We start from the raw sequence: 25,323 nt of genomic DNA on the forward strand, positions 1-25,323 counted from the left end.
GGGTTCTTGGTGCCTCGATGGCGGGCTCGCTGGGGCCGTGGCCGCGGCTGGTCCGGGACCACGTGTCTGTGACGTGATGGGCCCAAGATGGCGTCGGGCCTGGAATGAGGGTCCGGGGTGGGCACCGGACGGGTAATGCTGGGGCGACCCGAGGGTGCCGTGTCAGTGGTTGTGGGCCGCCGGGTGGCGGATCTGGTGGTTTGGAGGGCATGCAGAGGTGTGCCCGAGGCCGACCCGGGCTGGATGGAGGGCCAATGTCGTCCGGGGCCCGCCATGCGGGAGGGGTAGGACCACGCCACGAGGCCAGGACCAAAACTGTGGAATAAAGGAAAGGTGTAGCACTGAATAAGGAATGCAGAAAGTGCGTTTGTCTATAGGGGTTAGTTTGCGTCTGTTTGTAAACAAGGTTGTACATTTAAAGTGGCCACTGTAGATGAGGAGTGCGGAGTGAAAGTCAGTGAAGATCGTTTTCTCTGTGTGGAAGGCAGCTGCATGACAAAAGGCAAGTGGACAAGACCCAGGGAAGTATTTGTAATCAATGGCAAAAGTATTGAGCTCAAGATATGCTATGGTTCAATGTACACGATCATCCCCAAGAGTATGTTTGTTAACCCCTTGCTCGTGTGCTCATGACGAGCTGAGCTCGTCATGACCGTTAGAACACTTGCATGCTGGGCTAATTCCCCTGCTGTGCGAGCGTTCCAAAGGAACGGGTGTGGTCATGACGAGCTCAGCTCGTCATGAGCACACAACCACTGTGGCTCATGACGAGCTGAGCTCATCATGAGCACCGGGGCGCTGTGCGTGCCATCCCTCCCCCAGCACTGCAGGGGAATCCGCCCCGCATGCAAGGGGTTAGACATTGGTCAGAAATTGACCAACTATATAAGGATATCAATCCGGGTAAAAATCAAGGAGAGACTCTCCTTTTCTCATCGAATGCAAAGCGTTGGCTGCAGCTTAAGGTACAGAATATTTCAGGACTTACCTGTGGGGAATCACGTTTCTTTGCGAGTGATGCAGTGGTTGAAATTCCTGTGGCAAGTAAGGGGAATTCTGTTCTAGGAATCACAGACCACCTGCATATTTGAGTGTTAGAAATGGGGATCTCTTGTTGGCTAAGGCTTGCGCCAAAGCCAGGCAGAGACCACCACTCTAGTCAGGGCAAGGGAGTTACACACCAAAGATAACCCCTGCTCGCCCCCTTGGTAGCCTGGCACGAGAAGTGAGGCTTATCCCAGAGGCAATGTGTAAAGAGTTTGCGCAACACACACACACAGCAGCAACACCCAAGGCACACCACAAAAGGAACTCCAAACAAGGTTATATCAAAAATAGCCTTTGTATTATCATAAACACATTAGAATAGTAATCAGACAATATACACGGTGCCAACTGGCACTAGCCAATATTTACAGGAGATTATATACACATGAAAGGGCCAATTGAGCCACTGTCAGAACCGTCACAAGTACAAATAATAAATGTAGAACCAATAATAAATGAGGCACACAACCAGTAACTACTAGCAAAACACTGTACTCAGCATCATACCCTGCAACATATATCATATTATAGAATCAGCATCACATTAGGCGTGAAATACATTCTGTGCCAACCTCATAAGCATAAACACCTTATGCCATCACCTCATAAGTCTAAACGCATTAGAAAATAACTTCACAAGCATAAATTCATTGTGCAATATCCTCACCAACCAAAACGCATTAGACCATAACCTCACAAGCATAAACACGTTATGCAGTAACCTCATATTAGGGGGGAAAAACCAACACAGGGTTCTGGCTGTTTCCAGTAAGGCTAAGCCAAATATACCAAAGAAACAAAACAAGGGCCAGTACTGGACAATCTTTTAAATATAATCTAGTGGTCACCTTATGAATCAAACATAACGGTCCATATTGCGTCACAACTTCAAAATTTTTTATTTTTTATTTTCACTAATTCAGCTTTTTGAAAATTACCTCATGAATTAAATGTGCATGTATAAACAATTCAAACGTTAAACATAACACGCCAATATCTTTTTACATATTTACAATTTACATTTTACACACATCCTACCTACAACATTCATACTTCATTCATACATATACAAAAACATAACACAATAAGACACTTTGTCACCAGTATGAATAAACAGGCAATAAATGATAATGCTTTTTCTTAATAGACAAATAATTTCAGTTAAATGTACAGAGCATTAATTTGTTTCGTTGAAAAGAAAAAACATAACATATTATAAACCAATAGTGGGTTGACAAAGAGTCCAGTCGTTTTAAGTAAAGGTCGACGCGTTTCGAACCCCCAATGTCGGGGTTCTCATCAGGACCAATCGTTTCTACAATAAAGGTCACAACACAAAATTAGCCAGTCAGCTCTACGTTAAACCAAAAAGGTAACAAACCACCAGGTTCTGAAAATGCCATACCTTTGAGAGTCAGTCAATGGCCATGTTTTTGTGTGGTGAACAGTCAACAGGTTCAAACTGACACTAGACAAAAGAACGACAAGACATAACTACCAATTGCACCTCTGTTTACATAGTCAGAACAACCATTAAACTGATGGACTGTGCACTGACCTTTTTAGGTTGCGAAGGATCTCCCTGAAAGAATATGAGATGTAGTTATTGGCACCATAGTGTGAACACTCTGGGGGTCAGGGACACGCAACAAGGAATTACATCGCGCTTACCGGCTGGCGGCAATTCAGAGTTCAAGTCCGCTCGATTTTTGTGTGTAATCTGTCTGAATCAGGATACAATTTAGCCTGAAAAACGGAGTGCGCAATTAAAGTAATATAAAATAAAACGAACGAGATGTTGTGCGCGGTTTGGACAGATAACGCCGGGAGTTCTTACCTCGGTGCAAACGCCGGTCGCGTCTCACAATAATGAGTCCGAGAACGCTGTAGGCATTAGTCCTACTTCACTATTTACTCGGAAAAACACAAGGTCACGTGACCGCACTGAACAGCCAAGGTGATTCCTCTCGACCGGGTTGATTAGAGTGAAAGCGTGAGAGATTCAACAAACTTTATTGAATCAATTAACCAGAGTATGAAGGAGGAAAGGGAGGGAGGAGGGGATGGCAGGGGTAGGCCTCAGTGGTCGAATGTTGCAGAATGCAACTAAATTGGGTTGCAGACAATTAGCCAATCCATTAGTTTAATCTCAGAATTTCTGATATTTCATTCAACCCAGATAATGCAGTGTCGTATTTCATAATAAGCAGTGCTTCTCGCTGGCTAAGCCTGCCATCAATATCTCCTCCTCTGGGGTCCGTTTCAATTTTAGACAAAACAATCCATTTTAAATCAGCCTCCTGATGCTGACATACCTGCCAGTGTAGAACCAGTGGGGCGTTTGGCGTATCGTTTCTCAGACGGGATTTATGCTGTGTGATGCGTTGCCTTGCTTCCTGGGTCGTCTTGCCCACGTAGAGTTTCGGGCAAGGACACATAATGCCATAAACGACGTTTCTCGTCTGGCAGTTAGTGAAGGAATCATGTTTCCAATGGATCCCATTGAATGTAAAAAGGGATCCTTCAATCGTTTGTGCGCAACATGAACAATTGTCACACTTGTGGTGTCCTGTTACGGGAGGTAAGCCCAACATGCTTCTTAAAGTGGACTTTGAAGTAGTCGGTAGAGCAGCTCTCACAATGTGGTTAGCCACACTTTTCTCTTTTTTGAAAGCGAAAAGTGGAGGATCTGTGAAGTCACTATGTAAATTTTTAACTAGATGCCAATACTGTATGACTAACTTGCGCAGATGATGGGTTTGGGGTCCAAATGTTGTAACACATACAATTCTGCTTAGTTCCGCCCGCTCTTTCTTTTGCAAAAGTGTGTCCCGTGGCACCCACCAGGCTCTTTTTATTGAGTTTTTTAAAAGTTTTTTGGGGTACCCTCTAAGCACTAGTCATTCCTTAAGCGCATTTGCATGACGAAAAAATTCATCCTTATTAGAGCAATTCCTCCGAATTTGGAGAAACTGCCTGAATGGTAAATTTTGTTTCAAACTTCGAGGGTGGTGGCTGGTGTAGTGGAGTGCCTTATTGCGATCTGTCATTTTTCGAAACAAGGTGGTACCTAAAGTGCCATCCACCGCAAACACTTCAACATCAAGGAAAGTAATGCTTTTATTAGAATGACTGAAACTAAATTGGATCTCTTCCATCCTTTGGCTGAGCCACATCATAAATTCATGCAACGGGACACCCTTTTGCAAAAGAAAGAGCGGGCGGAACTAAGCAGAATTGTATGTGTTACAACATTTGGACCCCAAACCCATCATCTGCGCAAGTTAGTCATACAGAATTGGCATCTAGTTAAAAATTTACATTGTGACTTCACAGATCCTCCACTTTTCGCTTTCAAAAAAGAGAAAAGTGTGGCTAACCACATTGTGAGAGCCGCTCTACCGACTACTTCAAAGTCCACTTTAAGAAGCATGTTGGGCTTACCTCCCGTAACAGGACACCACAAGTGTGGCAATTGTTCATGTTGCGCACAAACGATTGAAGGATCCCTTTTTACATTCAATGGGTCCATTGGAAACATGATTCCTTCACTAACTGCCAGACGAGAAACGTCGTTTATAGCATTATGTGTCCTTGCCCGAAACTCTACGTGGGCAAGACGACCCAGGAAGCAAGGCAACGCATCACACAGCATAAATCCCGCCTGAGAAACGATACGCCAAACGCCCAACTGGTTCTACACTGGCAGGTATGTCAGCATCAGGAGGCTGATTTAAAATGGACTGTTTTGTCTAAAATTGAAACGGACCCCAGAGGAGGAGATATTGATGGCAGGCTTAGCCAGCGAGAAGCACTGCTTATTATGAAATACGACACTGCATTATCTGGGTTGAATGAAATATCAGAAATTCTGAGATTAAACTAATGGATTGGCTAATTGTCTGCAACCCAATTTAGTTGCATTCTGCAACATTCGACCACTGAGGCGTACCCCTGCCATCCCCTCCTCCCTCCCTTTCCTCCTTCATACTCTGGTTAATTGATTCAATAAAGTTTGTTGAATCTCTCACGCTTTCACTTTAATCAACCCGGTCGAGAGGAATCACCTTGGCTGTTCAGTGCGGTCACGTGACCTTGTGTTTTTCCGGGTAAATAGTGAAGTAGGACTAATGCCTACAGCGTTCTCGGACTCATTATTGTGAGACGCGACCGGCGTTTGCACCGAGGTAAGAACTCCTGGCGTTATCTGTCCAAACCGCGCACAACATCTCGTTCGTTTTATGTTATATTACTTTAATTGCGCACTCCGTTTTTCAGGCTAAATTGTATCCTGATTCAGACGGATTACACACAAAAATCGAGCGGACTTGAACTCTGAATTGCCGCCACCCGGTAAGCGCGATGTAATTCCTCGTTGCGTGTCCCTGACCCCCAGAGTGTTCACACTATGGTGCCAATAACTACATCTCATATTCTTTCAGGGAGATCCTTCGCAACCTAAAAAGGTCAGTGCACAGTCCATCAGTTTAATGGTTGTTCTGACTATGTAAACAGAGGTGCAATTGGTAGTTATGTCTTGTCGTTCTTTTGTCTAGTGTCAGTTTGAACCTGTTGACTGTTCACCACACAAAAACATGGCCATTGACTGACTCTCAAAGGTATGGAATTTTCAGAACCTGGTGGTTTGTTACCTTTTTGATTTAACGTAGAGCTGACTGGCTAATTTTGTGTTTTGACCTTTATTGTAGAAACGATTGGTCCTGATGAGAACCCCGACATTGGGGGTTCGAAACGCGTCGACCTTTACTTAAAACGACTGGACTCTTTGTCAACCCACTATGGGTTTATAATATGTTATGTTCTTTCTTTTCAACGAAACGAATTAATGCTCTGTACATTTAACTAAAATTATTTGTCTATTAAAAAAAGCATTATCATTTATTGCCTGTTTATTCATACTGGTGACAAAGTGTCTTATTGTGTTATGTTTTTGTATATGTATGAATGAAGTATGAATGTTGTAGGTAGGATGTGTGTAAAATGTAAATTGTAAATATGTAAAAAGATATTGGCGTGTTATGTTTAACGTTTGAATTGTTTATACATGCACATTTAATTCATGAGGTAATTTTCATAAAGCTGAATTAGTGAAAATAAAAAATAAAAATTTTGAAGTTGTGACGCAATATGGACTGTTATGTTTGATTCATAAGGTGACCATTAGATTATATTTAAAAGATTGTCCAGTACTGGCCCTTGTTTTGTTTCTTTGGTAACCTCATATTAGGGAATAACCTCCTAAACATAAATACTAGAGGCATAAACCACAGTGCGTAAATCACATTTCCTAGTTCCACATAAATCACAGTAGTGGCCTGGCGCCATATCAACCTCACCCTGTCCCCCGGGTCAACAGGCCTTCTCAGAGGGCTCAAATGCCCTATGTCCATAATGTCAGGGCAGCTGCCAATGCGGCAGAATCAATGTGCGCCTTTGCGCTGGCACCGCTGTGCCTCCTGGGTCCCCACTGGGACTCCTCAAGATGCTCTGGCCTAAACATAGCAGCTGCCGCTAATTGCCGTGCAGCTGTGATCATCACGGTAGGCATGGCACTCACTGTGCCTTCTGGGCCCCCACTGGGGCTCTCTCAACAAATGTGTACCATCGTCGCAGCTGCCCGCGCTGGTGCAGTGCAGCTGGAAAGAGGAATTAGCCCTGGTACCACTGTGCCTCCTCTGTCCCACTCAGGGATTCCCATACCATCTGCGCAAAACGTTGCAGCTGCCCTTTCTCAGGCGGGGCAACTGTTAGCCAATATAAGCAGGCACAGGCACCTCGGCGCCCTCTGGACCCCCTCTGGGGCCCTAAAAATGAATGTGCCCACGTTGCAGCTGCCCGCTATGCCGGCACAGCTGGACCACATCCCTAGAGGTGCCCGGCACCACGGAGCCCTATGGGCCCCCAGGTGGGTCCAAAAACAAACATGCCTCCATTGTTGGAGCGCCGTCAGGTCCTGCACTCCGTTCTTCTCCCGGCAGACGATTCTGCCTCTCTTCACCCGGTCCCTCTCCTGGGGCCGGGACTTCTCCTTGGGGCTCGTGGAGGTGGGGTGGGCTCCCCTCCTCCTCCACGCACGCAGCCAAGCTTCCCCTGGCTTCTGGCTGCACTTCCTTCTTGCGCCTCGCCCACAGTCAAGCAAGGCCACCTGGCTTCCTGGTCGCGCCGGGCCGCGGCGGTGATCTCTCCGTTAAAAGAGAGCAGGGTGGGCACCCGCCTTGAAATAAACAATCCGGGGTGGGCACCCGCAAAAAGGCACCACAAATGCGGGGTGGACACCCGGCATTTAAAATAATCATAAAGCGGGGTGGGCTCCCGCTCGGTCCCCACAATTCGGGGGAATCCCTACGCCAAGGATTCCCTCCCTTTTTTCATGCAGCACAGCGCTGCAAAGTCCACTCTCTCTTCCATGTTGGAATAATAACAATATAGCACTCTCCAGGCGCTAGGAGCCACAGCTCCTCAGAAAATGTCCATGAGAGATCCAGGGGGCGCAAGGCTGGGCCCAGGGAGGCAAGCCCTCATGGCGATTCCTCCTGGGCCCCCAGCCACAGCATGTCCCAGCAAGGTCAGGGACAGAACCAGCACAGAACAACATCATGGGGTCACAGCCCCTAAACTTATACTCCACAATCTCTTTGTCTGTAGTACAGGGCGTGGGTGAACCAGATGCAACTGGCTTAGGGGGGATTTAGAGCACTTTGTTTTCCAAGCTCCTCTTCCTCTTTGTCAGGTGGGGGCTAGGTGATCAGACACCCCACAGGGGGTGGAACCAGCATTGTACAGGCTGGGCACAGTCCTATTTAGGGAGGGTGAGGGATTACTCCTCCCCCTACTCCCACTGCAAATGTCCCATTCAGCTTAGCGCTGACTCACCCTGCCCCTCCTGGAGCCACACACACCTCTCAGCCCCTGTCACTCAAAAGCCAGACATGGCATTCACATCAGGCAGGCAGACACATAGCACACAGAAATGCCAACTTTTAAAAGTGGCATTCCTCAACCAGTCATCATAACTCTGTGCACACCATTGTGCAGCATTTATTCTTACAATTTCATATATACTAAACTCGACCACGCTGCTCCTCCCAACCCAGGAATTATCACTGACACACTTTATCATGGAATCCCCAATGCATTCCTATGGGAGGGCAGGCCAACCTTACCAAATGTACACAGAGAGCGCACACACTTTACATTGGACCACCGTGCTAAAGTGCCCAGAGGCCTAAAACCACCAACACCATGTCAGAGAAAAGGCAAAAAGTTTAGGGGCGAACCTGCCAAAAAGGGCCAAGTCCAATAATGCTTATTTTTATAATACAACCTGTGTGGTGTCCATCCGTAGTGTTGTCACTGTATTACTGTATGTGTTCACAAATGCTTTACACACTGTCTCTGAGATAAGCCTGTCTGCTCGTGCCAAGCTACCAAGGGGGTGACCAGGGGTTATTTTAGGAGTGTATCCCCCTTACCCTGACTAGACACAAGGGTCCCTATTTGGTCAAAGTTCCCTACCTCTGCCAACTAGAGACCCCCAAATCTAACACTGAGGGATTATGTTCAATAGTCGGGCATCATTGAACTTTGATGTTCTTGTATACACTTGTAAGTTTTTATTTTAGTTAGAAATATGTTTTCGTATTCCTTCAGTACACTGGTCATTTGTAAGGGCCAAGATGTGTTGTGCTTATGAAGCTTGCAATGCCAGAGGTAAAGAGCCTTGTATAAGAACGTGAAGTGTGAGGGTAGTCGGCATTCTGTGTTCTAAGTGACCTGCGAGCATCCTAGTGGTCAGTAACTCTAGGGCTGGCCGAGGGATAGCTAAGCTCCTTCTGTGAGGATAATACTTCATGAGTAAACCTTTCGACTTACTCCTGCCTGTCTTGCCATCATTCTGGGGGTGTAAGACTGGAAGCACCTACATTAACATGAAATCATGTTCTCTTTGGCTCTGGCCTCTACAATTATGGAAAGACTAACTAAGTAATCGCGTTACATGACTGGCTGCTTTTTTCCTACCCTCAATTAGCATTTCGTTCACAGCATATGTGTAGTTTTTACTGATGTATCACAGGCAACTGTGGTTTGGCGAATGGTTGTGCAATGCTGTAGCTTTAAGAAAACGTTTGCACAGATTTATTCGACTGCGCTTCAGATTAAACATGATCCCGTGCTCCTGGGATATCCGCAAAAGAAGTATAGGCCAGCAGATCTTGCATATCCTACTATTTTGTCAAAAATATTCTGAAGCAAGAAAATTGTTTATACTGCCAATTCTGAGGCATCATAATTTTAAGCAATGTCGGGTCGCCATGTATTTCGTGAAAGCCCTATGTGACCCATTCGTCTGTTTCTGTGTTGCCTCATATCTATGGGCCTGCCTCAGGAAGAGGAAAAGGGTGGGCATAGTTTCTTGCACTACCCTGTAATCACATTATGAACAGTTTATTTTTTTATTTTTACTATAACTGATTTTAATGGTTTTAACTGGACCACAATAAAATGTATTTATTAATGTTTTAACTAATGTATATATGAATATTTATTGACCTGGATATTTTTATATGTATTCTTTTGCTTTTATGATCTGTTCACAATGATCGAATAAAGCTGTATGAAATGAAAAATGAGTTAATGAATAATGTGCGTGTGTGTTTTGTTCTTACTGATTTTTTAATTCCCTTGTGAACTTCACTAATGTTTATATTTTTCCTACAGGTACACATCAAACACTACCAGATGGTTTTTGTCTATCCTTCTCTGTTCTCTTGTACTAACTGTTATATTTGCTGACTCCTATTTTTGCAGGTAAGCACCATTGTGTCATTTATCTATAAGCATCAGATATATTACTTTGGTTTGTCAGTGATAGGTGAGTCTGGATTCTGCTTCATTACAATGGGTCTGAGCTGACAGACATGGTGCAGCCAGGTTTCCTACCTGAACACCAGCTCTGTACTTGTTCTAATGCACATTTCCAGGAAGGTGGCTTTTTTCATGAATACAATAATTCTCCAAAGTGAATTTTATGGCAGCTAAATACGTTTTAGTGTTTCAAGCTTTAAGTCACCATCACAACTAAAGAAAATACATGGTGGGTGTGTCTATGTCGAACGACAAAGTTAATGATTTCCTGAAAAAAAGCTTCCCATCAGTAAGGAGGGCGTTGTTATTGGACACTGAATACTTCTCAGTACAGACGTCTTAAACACAGAATGCATTCTTCACTCTGAAGGGTCACATGGAACAAGTATCCCTGAACTGAAAGATATCTGACTTATTTATCAAGACAGAATGAAGGAATACCGACCTCCTCCTTCCCCTGAAAAAGGGTATGATAACTTAGGGAACAGAAATGTTTTTCCAAACAAATGATAGATTAAATGCAAACCCAGCTATGATGAAATGATGAAATGAAATGAAATGATGAAATGAAATGATTACGCACTTGTATAGCGCACGACTACCCGTAGGCATCTCGGCGCTTGTACGAATACTGCCGAGGAACCCTTCCTGGCCTTCCCTGTGAGGAGCCCACTCCTGGGCACCCCCAAGGTGAAGCCAGGCATCCTCAGCGTTGTTGGGGCCGTTGTAGAGATTAAGCAAGCTATTGCCCAGAGGTGCAGAGTGGGACTCCATGATTGGAGTAGGCACCGAGGCGAGAATTATCAGGTCCGAGGAAATTGAGCCTGAGACCCGCCGAGGCGGGAATTGAACCCTGGTCCCGGCCAGACCTCTGCAGCAGGGTCTGCCGCTCTAACCATTGAGCCACACTTCTCTACCTCGCTACATCTATCTAAAGCAGAAAGGGGGCCAATACCATTCCAATGCCGTGTCCATTGTAAAATACCAGGCATAACACAAATGTTTGACCATCTTGTACAGCACCTTTCAATCCACCCCCCCCCCATGCACAACAACACGGCCTGGTCACCCCCACGCTCCTGTGCCTGCTGCCGCTGCCGCAGCCCCAGCCTCCCGAGGGCCGCCGAGCCCACACCAGCTTTTCCCGCCGCCCCAGCCTCCCGAGGGCCGCCGAGCCCACACCAGCTTTTCCCGCCGCCCCAGCCTCTCGAGGGCCGCCAAGCCGGCTCCAGCTTTTCCCGCCGCCCCAGCCCGTGGCCCTGCCCCCCGACAGCCGATTGGCTCGCGCTCCCGCCTCCCCGCAGACCCTCCCGACCGGCTCCCTTCTTAAGGGGAGCCAGAGCAAGATCCAGGGAGTGACCACTGCGCCTTCGGCCTGGTCACCCCCACGCTCCTGTGCCTGCTGCCGCTGCCGCAACCCCAGCCTCCCGAGGGCCGCCGAGCCCACACCAGCTTTTTCCGCCGCCCCAGCCTCTCGAGGGCCGCCAAGCCGGCTCCAGCTTTTCCCGCCGCCCCAGCCCGTGGCCCCGCCCCCCCGACAGCCGATTGGCTCACGCTCCCGCCTCCCCGCAGACCCTCCCGACCGGCTCCCTTCTTATGACGTCCCCAGAGCGACCGCGCAGCGGACGCGCGCAGCGGGAGCACCGATTGAGCGCCGAAGGTGCGCCAAAAGTAAGCCCGTCTACGCCCGTCCGCGCCTGGACCGCGCCCAGCGCCTGGACCCCTGGCCCCCGCAGACCCCAGCCCACCCGCCGGACGTACGACGCCGCCACCCTCAACGCACTCAACGCCGGCCGAACCCCTGGATGCTACCGAGCCACCCCGAGACGCACCCACGGACCCTTCATCTGCCAGTCCTGCAAGTTCTCCTGCATCCGGACCTGCACTGCACCAGCGTCCACCAAGCAGAACACCAGCAGCAACCACCTGAAGTGCATCCTGCTCAACACCCGCTCCGTCCACAGACACGCCGTCGAGCTCTGGAACCTGCTCGACACCACAGACCCAGACGTCGCCTTCCTCACGGAAACCTGGATGAACGCCTCCTCAGCGCCCGACATCGCCATCGCCATCCCGGACGGCTACAAGATCATCCGGAGAGACCGCGTCAACCAGACAGGAGGAGGCATCGCCATCATTCACAGGAACACCATCCGCATCACGACCAACACCGACGACACCATCGCACCCGCCGAACACCTGCACTTCCAGATCCACGTCAACCCCAAGACCACCCTCAGAGGCACCCTCATCTACAGACCCCCGGGACCACGCACACAATTCAGCGAGGACATCGCCGACTTCATCAGCCCGCTCGCCCTCCCCTCAGCCGACTACATCCTCCTCGGGGACCTCAACTTCCACCTGGAGAACAACGACGACCGCAACACCACCACCCTGCTGGAAAACCTCGCAAACCTGGGACTCAAGCAGCTGGTGACCACCCCCACCCACCTCGCCGGACACACACTCGACGCCGTCTTCTCATCCAGCAAAGACATCGCCTTCAGCCACGCCACAGGACTCCACTGGACGGACCACAGCTGCGTCCACTTCACCTTCAGAAGAACGACGATCCACCACCACCAGCAACAGGTTGCCCGAAGAAGCTGGAACAAGATCACAGCCGACCAGCTCGCCGCTTCCCTGAGTCAGCACCCTCCCGCCAGCTCAGCGAACCCCAGCCAGGCCGCCGACAACCTCACAAAGTGGATCAGCAACTGCGCAAACGAACTCGCCCCTCTGAGGACCCCGCCCAGCAGACCCGGCAGCAAGAAAGCCCCATGGTTCACCGACGAACTCAAGAGCTCCAAGAAGAACTGCTGAGCCCTCGAGAAAGTATGGAGAAGGGAACCAACACCGGACAACATGACCACCCTCAAGCTTGCCACCCGGAAGCACCACCAACTGATCCGCGCCACCAAGAAAACTGCATTCAAGGACCGGCTGGACAACAACGCACACAACTGCAAGGAACTCTTCAACATCGTGAAAGAGCTCTCCAACCCCTACGCCGGAAACAACGACATCACCCCATCGCAAGACCTCTGCAACTCCCTCGCCTCCTACTTCCACAACAAGATCTCGGACATACACAACAGCTTCAGCATTGAACCATCGCACACAATGACCGCAGCAACGCCGCCCACCACCACCCTCCGCGCCTGGACTCCGATCAGCACCGATGACACCGTCCGCATGATGAACTCCATCCACTCCGGATCTCCGACCGACCCCTGCCCTCACCACGTCTTCAACAAGGCCGACGCTGTCATCGCACCCCACCTGCGGGACATCATCAACACCTCCTTCGACACCGCCACCTTCCCGGAGAGCTGGAAGCACGCCGAACTCAGCGCTCTACTAAAGAAACCAACAGCGGACCCCACCGAACTCAAGAATTACCGCCCCATCTCGCTCCTCCCGTTTCCAGCCAAAGTCATCGAGAAGACCGTCAACAAACAGGTGGCCGCCTTCCTCGAGACGAATGGATCCCTGGACCCCTCACAGTCTGGCTTCCAAGCCAACCACAGCACCGAGACCGCCCTCATCGCTGCCACCGATGACATCCGAGCCCTGATGGACAACGGAGAAACAGCGGCCCTCATCCTCCTAGACCTCTCCGCGGCATTCAACACTGTCTGCCACCGCACCCTAGTGCAGCGCCTCAGCAACGTCGGAATTCAGGAGAAGGCACTGGAATGGATCGTCTCCTTCCTCGACAGAAGAACACAGAGAGTCCGTCTACCACCGTACAAGTCAGAGGCCACCGAAGTCATCTGCGGCGTCCCTCAAGGATCCTCGCTGAGCCCCACCCTCTTCAACGTCTACATGAGCCCCCTCGCGCCCATCGCACGCCAACACAACCTGAACATCATCTCCTACGCCGATGACACCCAGCTGATCCTCTCCCTGACCAACGACCCCGCCGCTGCCAGAGCCAACCTTCACGAAGGGATGAAAGATGTAGCCGAGTGGATGACGACCAGCCGCCTGAAACTGAACTCAGACAAGACGGAAGTCCTCATCCTGGGCTCCTCGCCCTCCGCCTGGGACGACTCCTGGTGGCCCCCCGCCCTGGGCACCGCACCCACACCGACAGACCACGCACGCAACCTGGGCTTCATCCTGGACTCCACCCTCTCCATGACCAGACAAGTCAACGCCGTCTCCTCGGCATGCTTCAACATCCTGCGCATGCTACGGAAGATCTTCCGGTGGATCCCCATCGAGACCAGGAAGACGGTCACCCAGGCCCTCGTCACCAGCCGACTGGACTACGGCAACGCCCTCTACGCCGGAACCACCACCAAGCTCCAGAAGAGACTCCAGCGGATCCAGAACGCCTCAGCCAGACTCATCCTCGACATCCCCCGACGCAGCCACATCTCCGGACATCTGAGAGACCTGCACTGGCTCCCCGTCAACAAGAGAATCACCTTCCGTCTCCTCACCCACGCACACAAAGCCCTACACGATCAAGGCCCGAGCTACCTCAACAACCGCATCAACTTCTACGCTCCCAAACGCCACCTCCGATCAGCCAGTCACGCCCTCGCCGCCGTCCCCCGCATCCAAAGAACGACAACAGGAGGAAGGTCCTTCTCCCACCTGGCCGCCAAGACCTGGAACTCCCTCCCGACCGACCTGCGCCTGACCCAAGACCACCTCTCCTTCAGGAAGAAGCTCAAGACCTGGTTGTTCGAGCAGTAGCAGCACCCCCCCCAAGCGCCTTGAGACCCTCCGGGTAGGTAGTGCGCTCTATAAATGTCCTTGATTGATTGATTGATTGATAGCACTCTTATTTCACACCACCCTGCTCCAGTCGTCCATCTCAATGATACCCAAATGGCCCAATTCAAAGCTGCCAGTGAGAATGGCACACAGTAGACCCTTTTAAGGGATCGACTGCGCAAACCAGTTGTAAAGAACTACACAACCCCCTCCCCGCCTTCCTGTGCTTACCAAAGATTTCCTGCTTGAAAATCTCACCAGACACATATTCGTATAGCCTCTTTTGCCATACGTGAGTTTTGAGCTGCAGGGGGTTGCCTTCGCTGAACGGGCATTATCGCTTAGGCATGTTATACTGACTGTGAAGCTGGGCTGGCTGGCTTTCTATTAGATCACAACTGAGCTTGCACTCCAGGAAGAACCAGGAAAACAAAACAGTGCAAAAAGCTGCAGAAAGCCGTTCACCAAGTTGTGGAAGACTCGCATTTCAACGTACAACAGGGTGACGTCTCTGCGCATCCGATCCAATGAACGCAGTCTTATTGTGATAGATGTTTGATGGGAAAAAAGAAGCATGTTACAGAACTATCGGATCCTGTGCTGCCCTGAATTGCAGAATGTGTGATTTAAAAAAAGCCATCTGTTGAAGGAGAAGGCAATATTTCAGAGTGAAACCAAATACCGCTAAAATGCTGAAACATGAGGGGCAGTGAATGAAGTAGCCTCACGGCTTCATCTTATCAACACGGTGCTTACTTCACGTCTGCTGCACTTCATGAAACATGAAGCATGGTGGCCGTATAGCGGGTGCCGTGCTGATAAAAGAAGCGCTTCGGCCATTAAGTGGGTGCAGCCTGATTAAGGGTAGTGCTGCATTAAAGTGATGCAGGGGTCGGTGGGGGTGGGCATGCAGCGAAAATTGCTCCATTAAGGTACAAGGAGCTACGGCGACAAAGCTGAGCACAGGCACACAATAACACAAGAAGGAAACCAAGGGAAAAAAGTCCCCCAAACAACAGATAAACAACCAAACAAAGTGTAGTATACACTATTTGGTCCCTGCTCCATGGGATGAAACGAAAGAGAAAAAGGAGGGCCAAACAGGCAGAACTGACCACTATCAAGCAAGGATTTATAAAGGACACTTAAACAAACAAACGTAGGGGAGGTGGGTGGCTTTAAGCCCACAAGAGAAGTATATGCAAGTTTATTTCCATAGATCAGGGCAAAATAAGCCCCCATCACAGTTCCACAAAACTGTTGGTATAGGACACCATGAAAGAACAACAAATTAAATGTTAGACAAAAAACATTGCAAAGTTAGAATCATGACTGTGTGTTCTAGGGTATTTCAGTTGGATATTCAAAAAGTAATCACATGCTGGGATTCCATTCTCCTGGTTAATGATTTTCTATATGGTGTGTAAGGAATTGGGTTACGGCTCGAGGTTAGTGAAAACCTAGTCAAGCAGCAACCATAATCCTTGTTAGGATGAATCAAAAGCAAACTCCACATTAACCTGTGCTCGACCCTCTGGTAGGGAAGCGTTGGGCTGATGGAGCTTTCGTGTTGGCAGGCTGTATGAGTGACATGTTTTTGGCACCAACGGGCTTGCTTGTCGTCGCAAAGAGCCCGAAAACTTCAATTCATCCTCTCTGAGGCCACGCCAAGAGTCAAGGACCTGTGGGGGGAGGGGCAGCAATTCGGGGTCAGATACTTGCTCCAGCTGGATCTGGGTGCTGGTTCAGGTGGCTGGGAGTCTGTTATGCCCTCGTGGCTCTGAACAGGAGGCCAGCAGACTAGTCCTTGGAGTCATTCTGGGAGTCATGAGTTCAGTTGCAGGTCCAATCCCTCTAACTCTGACAGGAAGGTAGGAAGGCAGCAATCCAGCAGGGCAGCAGTCCAGCATTTTGCCAGTCCTTTCAGTAGCGGAGCAGTCCTTATTCCTGGAAGAGTCTCCCCAGGTCCAGAAGTGTACTCAAGAGTTGTCCAATAGTCCAAAAGTATACTCAAGAGTTGTCCAATAAGTCATATACTTATAACTGGTACCTCCTTTGAAGTGGGAGCAGCTTCTAGAGGTTTCCCTTTGCAGTGTACAGGTATCCTGCCCCCCTGCCTTGACCCCAGACTAACTACATAGGATATGAAATAATTTGTGTGAAGGCAGGACACTGCCTATTCAGATATACGTGGGCCTATGCCTAACTCCGTCCTTCCTTTCTGCCAATGATGGCCATTCAGGCACACCTAAGCTCTCTATGGTGTTTGGCTGTCTAGGAGGAATACACAAAGTCTAACTGTCAACTACACCCAGTCATGTGACCCAGAGACCGACTGCATGCATAAATGGCTAAGGCAGTAAAATGCTAAATTTCAAAAATTCTGTTGCAAAACAGGGTTTGATCCTTCTAAGGGTAAGAAGGATCATATATAATCAGATTCAATAAGTGCCTCCACCTACCCATCAATCAACAATCTTTGCGAATATACTTCAAGTCATCAATCCTTATATACAACATCAAATCCTTCTCGTGACCATTGAAATAATACCCTTATTCCATTGTTATGGCATCAATACTAAAAATCAGGCACACTGAATTACATTAGTATGTATTACAAATATTTACAGAGACATTACATTACTTCCACAAAACTTCCACAAAGGAAAACAAAGAAAACTATCCAATCATTACATTAAATGCATGAAAACAGGACAGTAAAAAAATCCTTCTGTCCACACACCATTGATTGTCAAGTGCCCCAAATGTAAATAAAACATTACATAAAGAAAAGAACAAAATATCACATGAAAAAGTGTCCAACATAGAATGGCACATTTATCAGTAATTCAAGTCCATCAGTCTTAGGCATTTCAAGTGGGATATTAGTGGTCCCGCTTGGGATGGGAGTGGATGTTTTCAATTTGATTTAAATTGTCACGAGAAGGATTTGATGCATGCCAGAATTGATGACTTGGTGTGCATTCACAAAGGTTGTGGACTGATGTTGGGGTGGGGGAACTTACTGGACCTGGGGAATGATGATCCAGTTTCCTCCACTCAGAGAGAATCCATGACCAACAAACTTCCCTCAGGCCCCTCTAGAAAACCCCATAAAACAGACACGGGGCCCTCAGACTCCATTAGCTGCCATTTAGACACATCCAGCCTGCATTTAAACATCCCATAGGGTTTAGCGTCAGAGGCCCTTTGTCTACCCAGAAGGCACCTGGCATTGCCCAGAGACCCTTCAAACACTCCTATCCAAATCACAAACACCTGAGGCTCACCTCAAGCAGCCTTTCAAGACCATCAGTATGTCCTATGATTCATGAGAGCTTCGCCAGCCTTCATCCACCCTTCTTTAGTCAATAGAAACCTCATCCATCCCTTTGTCTGCATTCAAACACCCTCAGCAGTCCTTTGAGGCCATTGTATGATCCTCAGAACCTATCAGCATGCCTCCAGGCACTCTCAGCAGGCCCTCAGAGATTCTCAGGCAAGATTCTACCAAGCTAGTTGATCATTCACACCACCGTGAACCCCCAGGTTGGACTTACCCTTGGCTGATATGTAGACACTACCAGGGATCATGAGTCTGCTGCCAGGTTCCCCTAACTGGTTTCTAGATACTACTTAGAGACTCTACGCCTCTCTATAGACCCCTCTTCTAACAGAGATCCTTGGCTGGACTTTGAGTTCCACTAACTACACGTGAATACTCTCAACATGCACTTAAAAGCCCTCAGCACAGAATCAGGAACCCTCACCTTGCCGTAAGTCGGCCAGAGCTGTACGTAGTGGCACGCCACGGCTCCAATAGGTCCTGGTGTCTACCCCAGGAACCTCCAGCATGGCTTTGGAAATACGCCTCCTGCCCTCAGCCTCACCCGCTAGTCCTTACACTCCTCTAGGGCCAAGAAAGACCCTGAGAATGTCTCAGAGGCCTGTTGATCGCCTTCAGACACGGCTTAGTGATTGTCACAATCCACTGCCACCTTCATACACAAGTAGTTGCCCCATAAGATGACTCAGTCAGTATTCAGTGAACCACAGATGTTCTCTAAACCCTCTCAGCCTGCCCCACAGATCTCAGCTCCACACCTGACTGGCCAAGTGACATCCAATGACAAGGATAGAAATAATAACGGCCAGTGCACTGAGCACAATCAAAATGCCAACATTTCTTACCTCAAGATTAGTCTAAGTACAGTACGGCCACACCTACCAACTACGGCCACACCTACCAACAACATGCCGACTTTCCGACGGCCACACCTAACAACAATATGCCGACTTTGCGGGAACGGCAAAGACAACACAGTTCATCTGATCACTATCTGTAGCAAACTCATCCAAGAACGACGCTTCTTCTTGAGACCACTTTTTAACATCCGTAAGATAGGGACCTGCAGGCAAGCAGTGCTCGCTTGCTTCAAAGGCGATGATATCCAACTGAGCTGCCGAACGGTAAAATTCCTTGAAACAGCTGAGGCCTGCTTCAAAACGTTGAAGGAAATGAACAAAATCTAGTAGTACCGTAAAAGGCCTAAAGGATGAACCCATTGGTACCCCTGAAGACCAAGCTCTAGCGTGACACCTTGACTCTGTCCTACATCGATTATTACTGACTATACACTAGGGACACCCCGAAATGTTATTATAATTTAACCATTCCCTATTGCACACTGGCACTTTACTATATTAACCCTTGGCCGGCATCGAAGAAGAATTCATTGCTTAACTTTTTATGGTAAACAGGCTGTTCAACATGATGTTATGCTTGTTTTAATTTTGTTGCTGCTATCTCACCATGCTTTTTAAGGATGGAATCATCGTTTTAATACGCACAAACTTGACTCATGTTTTATTAACCGATTTTTCTCTTTTACATTTTAAAGGTTTTAAATAACCACGCACAATAAAGTATGTCTCTCCCATTGTAAGTACAGTAGTATAAAAATGTTATATTTCACAAATGTATAACAATAACTAGCATTTGCAATGCAATAGGTCTCGCATTTACGCAAGTTTAAGCTATTGACATGCCTATTATTTTTCTTTTGTAAACGTAAATAAAAGACATTGCCGTTTACAATGCCAATACCTTAAACTTGTGTAAATGTGAGACCTATTGCATAGCAAAGACTTGTTTGAGTGTAAAACTGAGCGCGACGCCGCTTCAAGGACACTGCACTCGGTTTCTTTTTTTTGTTTTTTAACTTTAACACTGAGCGCGGTGTTCTTGCAGTGGGCACGGCGCTCATTGTTAAAGTTTAAATAAAATATGGTAACGAAGCGGGGTGTTCTCGAAGTGACGCCGCGCTCAGTTTTACAGTTAAAAAAAAAACGATAAAAGTTTAAAGTTTTTTTAAAATTAAACAGAGCACAGTGTCCCAGTAGTGGACGCCGCACTCAGTATTAGATTAAAGTAAATAAATAAACTGAGTGCAGTGTCCCAGAAGTGGACGCAGTGCTCAATATTAAATTAAAGTAAATAAATAAACTGAGCGCAGTGTCCCTATAGTAGGCGCCGTGCTCAGGAGACAAAAAAAAATAGCAGCATCCATTGTCCCCATAAGTGGCCATAAACAAAATAGTACTCACCCCCTAGATTATGCCGACCACGTACGGAGGCAAGTAAAAGATCCAGTCGTCATGGGCGGTCACAAATGGAGACAGGGCGGTTAAAAGGAGGAACTAACAAGCCTCATAATGAATTGGAAACCAGCATTTACCAAGGACAATGACACCAGCCAATCAAAAATATGGGCGGAGAGAAGGCTAGGCTTACACAGCATACTTGACTACTGCATGCCTCGCAGAGCGAGCAGCGCATACGCGCAGCCGCTAGGCTCGACCAGAAGAGTCTGTAAATTTTAGGTTCTAAATCTCTCAATGGCAAGTCAACCATTCATCAGTAGAATACCCTGAGTTTGAAAGACCACCTGTTATTTACAGTGCTTGTTAAGATTAAGGTATTTAGGAAAAGCACTTTATGGCTACAGCTTGGTCCAAGAAAGAAATTCTACATCATCCCTTTACTGTTCATTGATACAACAAAAAGGAATCTTCTCCTAGAAATGACATTAAATTGGCATGCAAAATTAACAGTTTTTGTAGTTCTGGTCCTTTCCACTCTTCAAACCCCATTCGGGTAAACACATTTTTAATGGTAACCTACCCTCCCTTGCTTTCTGACTCAAATATGCATTCTCTCAGATAGTCAGTGGAGTCAGAACATTCTGTTTGTTTTTATTAAACCCATCTTGTTTGCATTAGCGGTTTGAATTCAGACCCCTCGAAAGTAGGCCATTAAATCCAAAAGTATCAATTCACATGTTGCCAGGGAGCATGCATCACACCTGTGAGGAGTTGATATCAGACTATGTGCACACAGGGAGCCTGAAACCCCTGCAAAGAGAAGGTTTAAAACTCATTTGGTGGAAACCTTGGCAGCCAGTGTCTATCATATTGTACAATCTCCCATGGGCATTGGCTGCATCCCTAGAATCCAGTCATTTGTTTTGAGGAGAGACTGGGGGTGTCTGCTCTGCACAGCTCAAGTCTCGCCTCCTCTTCTTAGACCCCTTCCCATCACCTCCATGTACGCCATGTTGTGATGGGCTCAAATCGCCGCCCGCACAACAGACCCCACCCCTGCGCGGCCAAACCCCCTTCTCACATAGTAAAACAAGTATGAAAGTTGGCAGGCCCGTGAACCCTTTTTGAGGGGGTATTCCTTTCTCTTCCTGCTACTTTACTGTGTCAGCTTCAATGGCACCATCACCATGCTTTTGGCCTCATTTACAAGTAGGTAGTTTCAGGTATGTTTTTCCTTAGACACCTTGAGCATTTTATGGAGCAACAGGGCTTTAAGTGGGCCGGGTCTCACCGGGTCTGAGCACCGACAGTTTTTTAAAGGGGGCCTCGAAACGGATCTCTATCGGGCTCTGTTTTGTGCCCTGGCACAGGCGGTTTGTTTCTTTCCGGACTGTAGTGACAACAGGCACTCCATGTGCGCGTGCTCACACTGCTCACTTCTCAATAGTGGATAAGTTATGCCATGTCGTCATGCCAGGTGAGCACATCGAGGTACGCGTGCTCATTTCTCATTAGTGGAGAAGTTACGGCATGACATCATGCCAGATGAGCACATCGATGTGCGCTGTTCACCCTGCCTCACTTCTCACTAGTGGAGAAGTTACGGCATGACGTCATGCCAGGTGAGCACATCGATGTGCGCTGCTCACCCTGCCTCACTTCTCACTAGTGGAGAAGTTACGGCATTACGTCATGCCAGGTGAGCACATCGATGTGTGCTGCTCACCCTGCCTCACTTCTCACTAGTGGAGAAGTTACGGCATGACGTCATGCCAGGTGAGCACATCGATGTGCGCTGCTCACCCTGCCTCACTTCTCACTAGTGGAGAAGTTACGGCATGATGTCATGCCAGGTGAGCACATTGATGTGCGCTGTTCACCCTGCCTCACTTCTCACTAGTGGAGAAGTTACGGCATGACGTCATGCCAGGTGAGCACATCGATGTGCGCTGCTCACCCTTCCTCACTTCTCACTAGTGGAGAAGTTACGGCATGACGTCATGCCAGGTGAGCACATCGATGTGCGCTGCTCACCCTGCCTCACTTCTCACTAGTGGAGAAGTTACGGCATGATGTCATGCCATGTGAGCACATCGATGTATGCTGGTCACCCTGCCTCACTTCTCACTAGTAGAGAAGTTACAGCATGATGTCATGCCAGATGAGCACATCGATGTGCGCTGCTCACCCTGCCTCACTTCTCACTAGTGGAGAAGTTACGGCATGATGTCATGCCAGGTGAGCACATTGATGTGCGCTGTTCACCCTGCCTCACTTCTCACTAGTGGAGAAGTTACGGCATGACGTCATGCCAGGTGAGCACATCGATGTGCGCTGTTCACCCTGCCTCACTTCTCACTAGTGGACAAGTTACGGCATGACATCATGCCAGGTGAGCACATCGATGCGCGCGTGCTCACACTGCTCACTTCTCACTAGTGGACAAGTTACAGCATGATGTCATGCCAGGTGAGCACATCGATGTGCGCTGCTCACCCTGCCTCACTTCTCACGAGTGGACAAGGTACGGCATGATGCATGCCAGGTGAGCACATCGATGTGCGCTGGTCACACTGCTCACTTCTCACGAGTGGACAAGGTACGGCATGACGCATGCCAGGTGAGCACATCGATGTGCGCTGTTCACCCTGCCTCACTTCTCACTAGTGGACAAGTTACGGCATGACATCATGCCAGGTGAGCACATCGATGCGCGCGTGCTCACACTGCTCACTTCTCACGAGTGGACAAGGTACGGCATGACGCACGCCAGGTGAGCGTTGTAGAGGAAGGGAAATCTTTTCAAGAGAGTCAGTTTCTCTCTGGATTTCCCTTGTCTTTTTGAAACTCAGGAGCAGCAACATTATTTTTATAGCGCCCAAATTCAGGGTTGCAAGCCCTTGTTTACCCCCGAACTTGGTCATTCCCCACATAGGGTTTCACACTGACAATCGTGTCCTGCACCAACAGTGGAAAGTTACCTGCTCCTTCCGTTTAAATTTTCTTGAATACAGGACATTCCAAATGTTCTTAACACATTGAAGCCTTTTGTGCTGATTACCCTGTTTCCCCAACTATTGGGACAGCAGCACACTTGTTAGTTACCAGTTTCCACAACCAGCATGGCTGATATAGCTATCCGGTAAGGGGATATTTGCTTAACTGAAGTAACCTGTAGCCTGCCCTCGGTTCCAGAGTGCACTTACTTTGACGAATTTGACCAGACAACTGCACAGACCTTTTTGATTGCTAAACCGTGGCGAACACGTTGATGGTGTCAGATCTGGTTTGAGGGTGTATGTATTGTGCCCACTAATGAAGTCACCGCACCCTTTGGTGGAGTGAGAACATACACAGCTCACCAGCTTGCTTAGCTGCCGTCCGATCACATATGCACACTACTTGTTAACCAGCTGTGACCCTTGATGCATTGACCAGCAATATACCTAGTTCACATAGTTTTCTCCGGAATTGATTGCCTTCTACAGAATCAACCCAGGTTTGGCTTACATTTGGTCACCTTGTAATTAATGTTGGAACATTTTACCCCGCATGGCCAGAGAGTCTTGCGTATTAATAATCCGATCTTAGTGTCGGAATCCAAGATTCCCAGTTTCATGTTATGCTGCAACCCACCTTTTCTGGATCCGCTGGGACCCCCTCTGCTTCCCTGCAAGTAACCTCGTTACCTAATACAGCTCCCTTTGGTCTGTGAACATGCGCACGGCGCTGCTTATCCTTCTCCAGGAAGTTAAACTACCTCAATTGACCTATAGGAATGCGATGGCCTCCCATGAGGGGGCTCTACTCTTACCAGAGCTATAGTACCCTTCAAGCTACAGAAGGCTCCCACCTCCTGCCCTGTAGTTGCGATCCTTCTAGCACTCTCAGTGCCTTAACGCGCGTCTCCCCACTCTAAGGGACGGCAGCACCCTTGTTATCTGACCGCTTCGTCAACCAGCCTCTCTAACATGAATATCAAGGTGGGGAATTTTGTGCTTAAATGAAGCCGCCCATAACCTACCCTCGGAGCAGAGTGCACTTCCTTCATTGAAGTTGACCAGACATTTGCACTGACCTTTTTGATTGCTAAACCATGAGCGACCAGGAATGCTCGTATCGCGCACCTTATTGCAGTCACAGCACCCTGTTGAGTGACGACTTCCTCCACCTACCAGGCCTCCTTAACTAAAGCTCGATCATGTTACCCTTGGAGCTCAATCCAGCTATAGACCTACTTCCCTTTGTTATCCCTGGAATGATTGCCCCCCACGAAATCAAGACCGCATTCAGCTTACATTCTGATCACCTTGAAATTCAGGGTGAGACATACCTACCTGCCTGACTACAAAGTTGTGCTTATATTAACAATGATACTGGTAGACTCTAACATTCCCAGTCCCAATTCTTTCCGCAGCCCCATTGGTGGGTCTGCTGGAACCATACTGCCTCACTGCGAGTTACCTCGCTACCTCAAGCAGCTCCTTTAATGCCCTTGTATGTCCCCGGGAGACACCGGCAGGCTAACTCTCTGATGAACTAGGAATGAGTGGCCATAAGCAGGTGTGTCCTCATGTACTTGCCAAGAATCCCTTCTTTCTTACAGAAATTACGCCTGTTTAGTTCCCTCAGTTGAGACTTCCACTGCTTAACTGCTTAACTGCTAGCACGGTGTGCAGGTACGACATTTATTGTGTAACAACCCGGTTTGCGCCCACCTTAATGTACTATGCTGTGGGCAAATAGGTACCCCACACGGTATCCTATAGGCCATACAATTCACAGCTCTGATTGGTTGCAGCATAGTGACCCTTATTAGCAGACCCGGCTAATTGTAACCCTAAAGACGGTGCGACTTGCCACATTCCCGGTTCATGGACCCCACCCATAATCCAACACATGCAAACAAAAGGAAATACCGGCAGCAAATTGCTCCTTTGAGTGGCAATCCCATAAGAAAATAGTGCTCAGACTAGAGTTGCGCTGTTCTTCCTTAACTACTTCTGCATGCCTGCCAATTGGAGGAGGCCAATACTTCTCAAATTAAGTGAG

The 25,323-nt window shown here is 48.3% G+C and overlaps 1 protein-coding gene across 1 annotated transcript in view; it reads left to right on the top strand.

Moving 5' to 3' along the window:
- LOC144773687 (histo-blood group ABO system transferase-like) overlaps positions 1 to 25,323 on the top strand; it is a 183,793-nt gene that overhangs the window by 59,744 nt on the left and 98,726 nt on the right. Inside the window, exon 2 of the mRNA XM_078658837.1 lies at positions 9,787 to 9,876. Coding sequence (XP_078514963.1) covers positions 9,787 to 9,876 — 90 coding nt within the window. The remainder of the gene's footprint in view (positions 1 to 9,786; positions 9,877 to 25,323) is intronic.

Source organism: Lissotriton helveticus, chromosome 8 (genome assembly GCF_964261635.1).
Source record: "Lissotriton helveticus chromosome 8, aLisHel1.1, whole genome shotgun sequence".
In the NCBI taxonomy this organism is placed as follows: domain Eukaryota; kingdom Metazoa; phylum Chordata; class Amphibia; order Caudata; family Salamandridae; genus Lissotriton; species Lissotriton helveticus.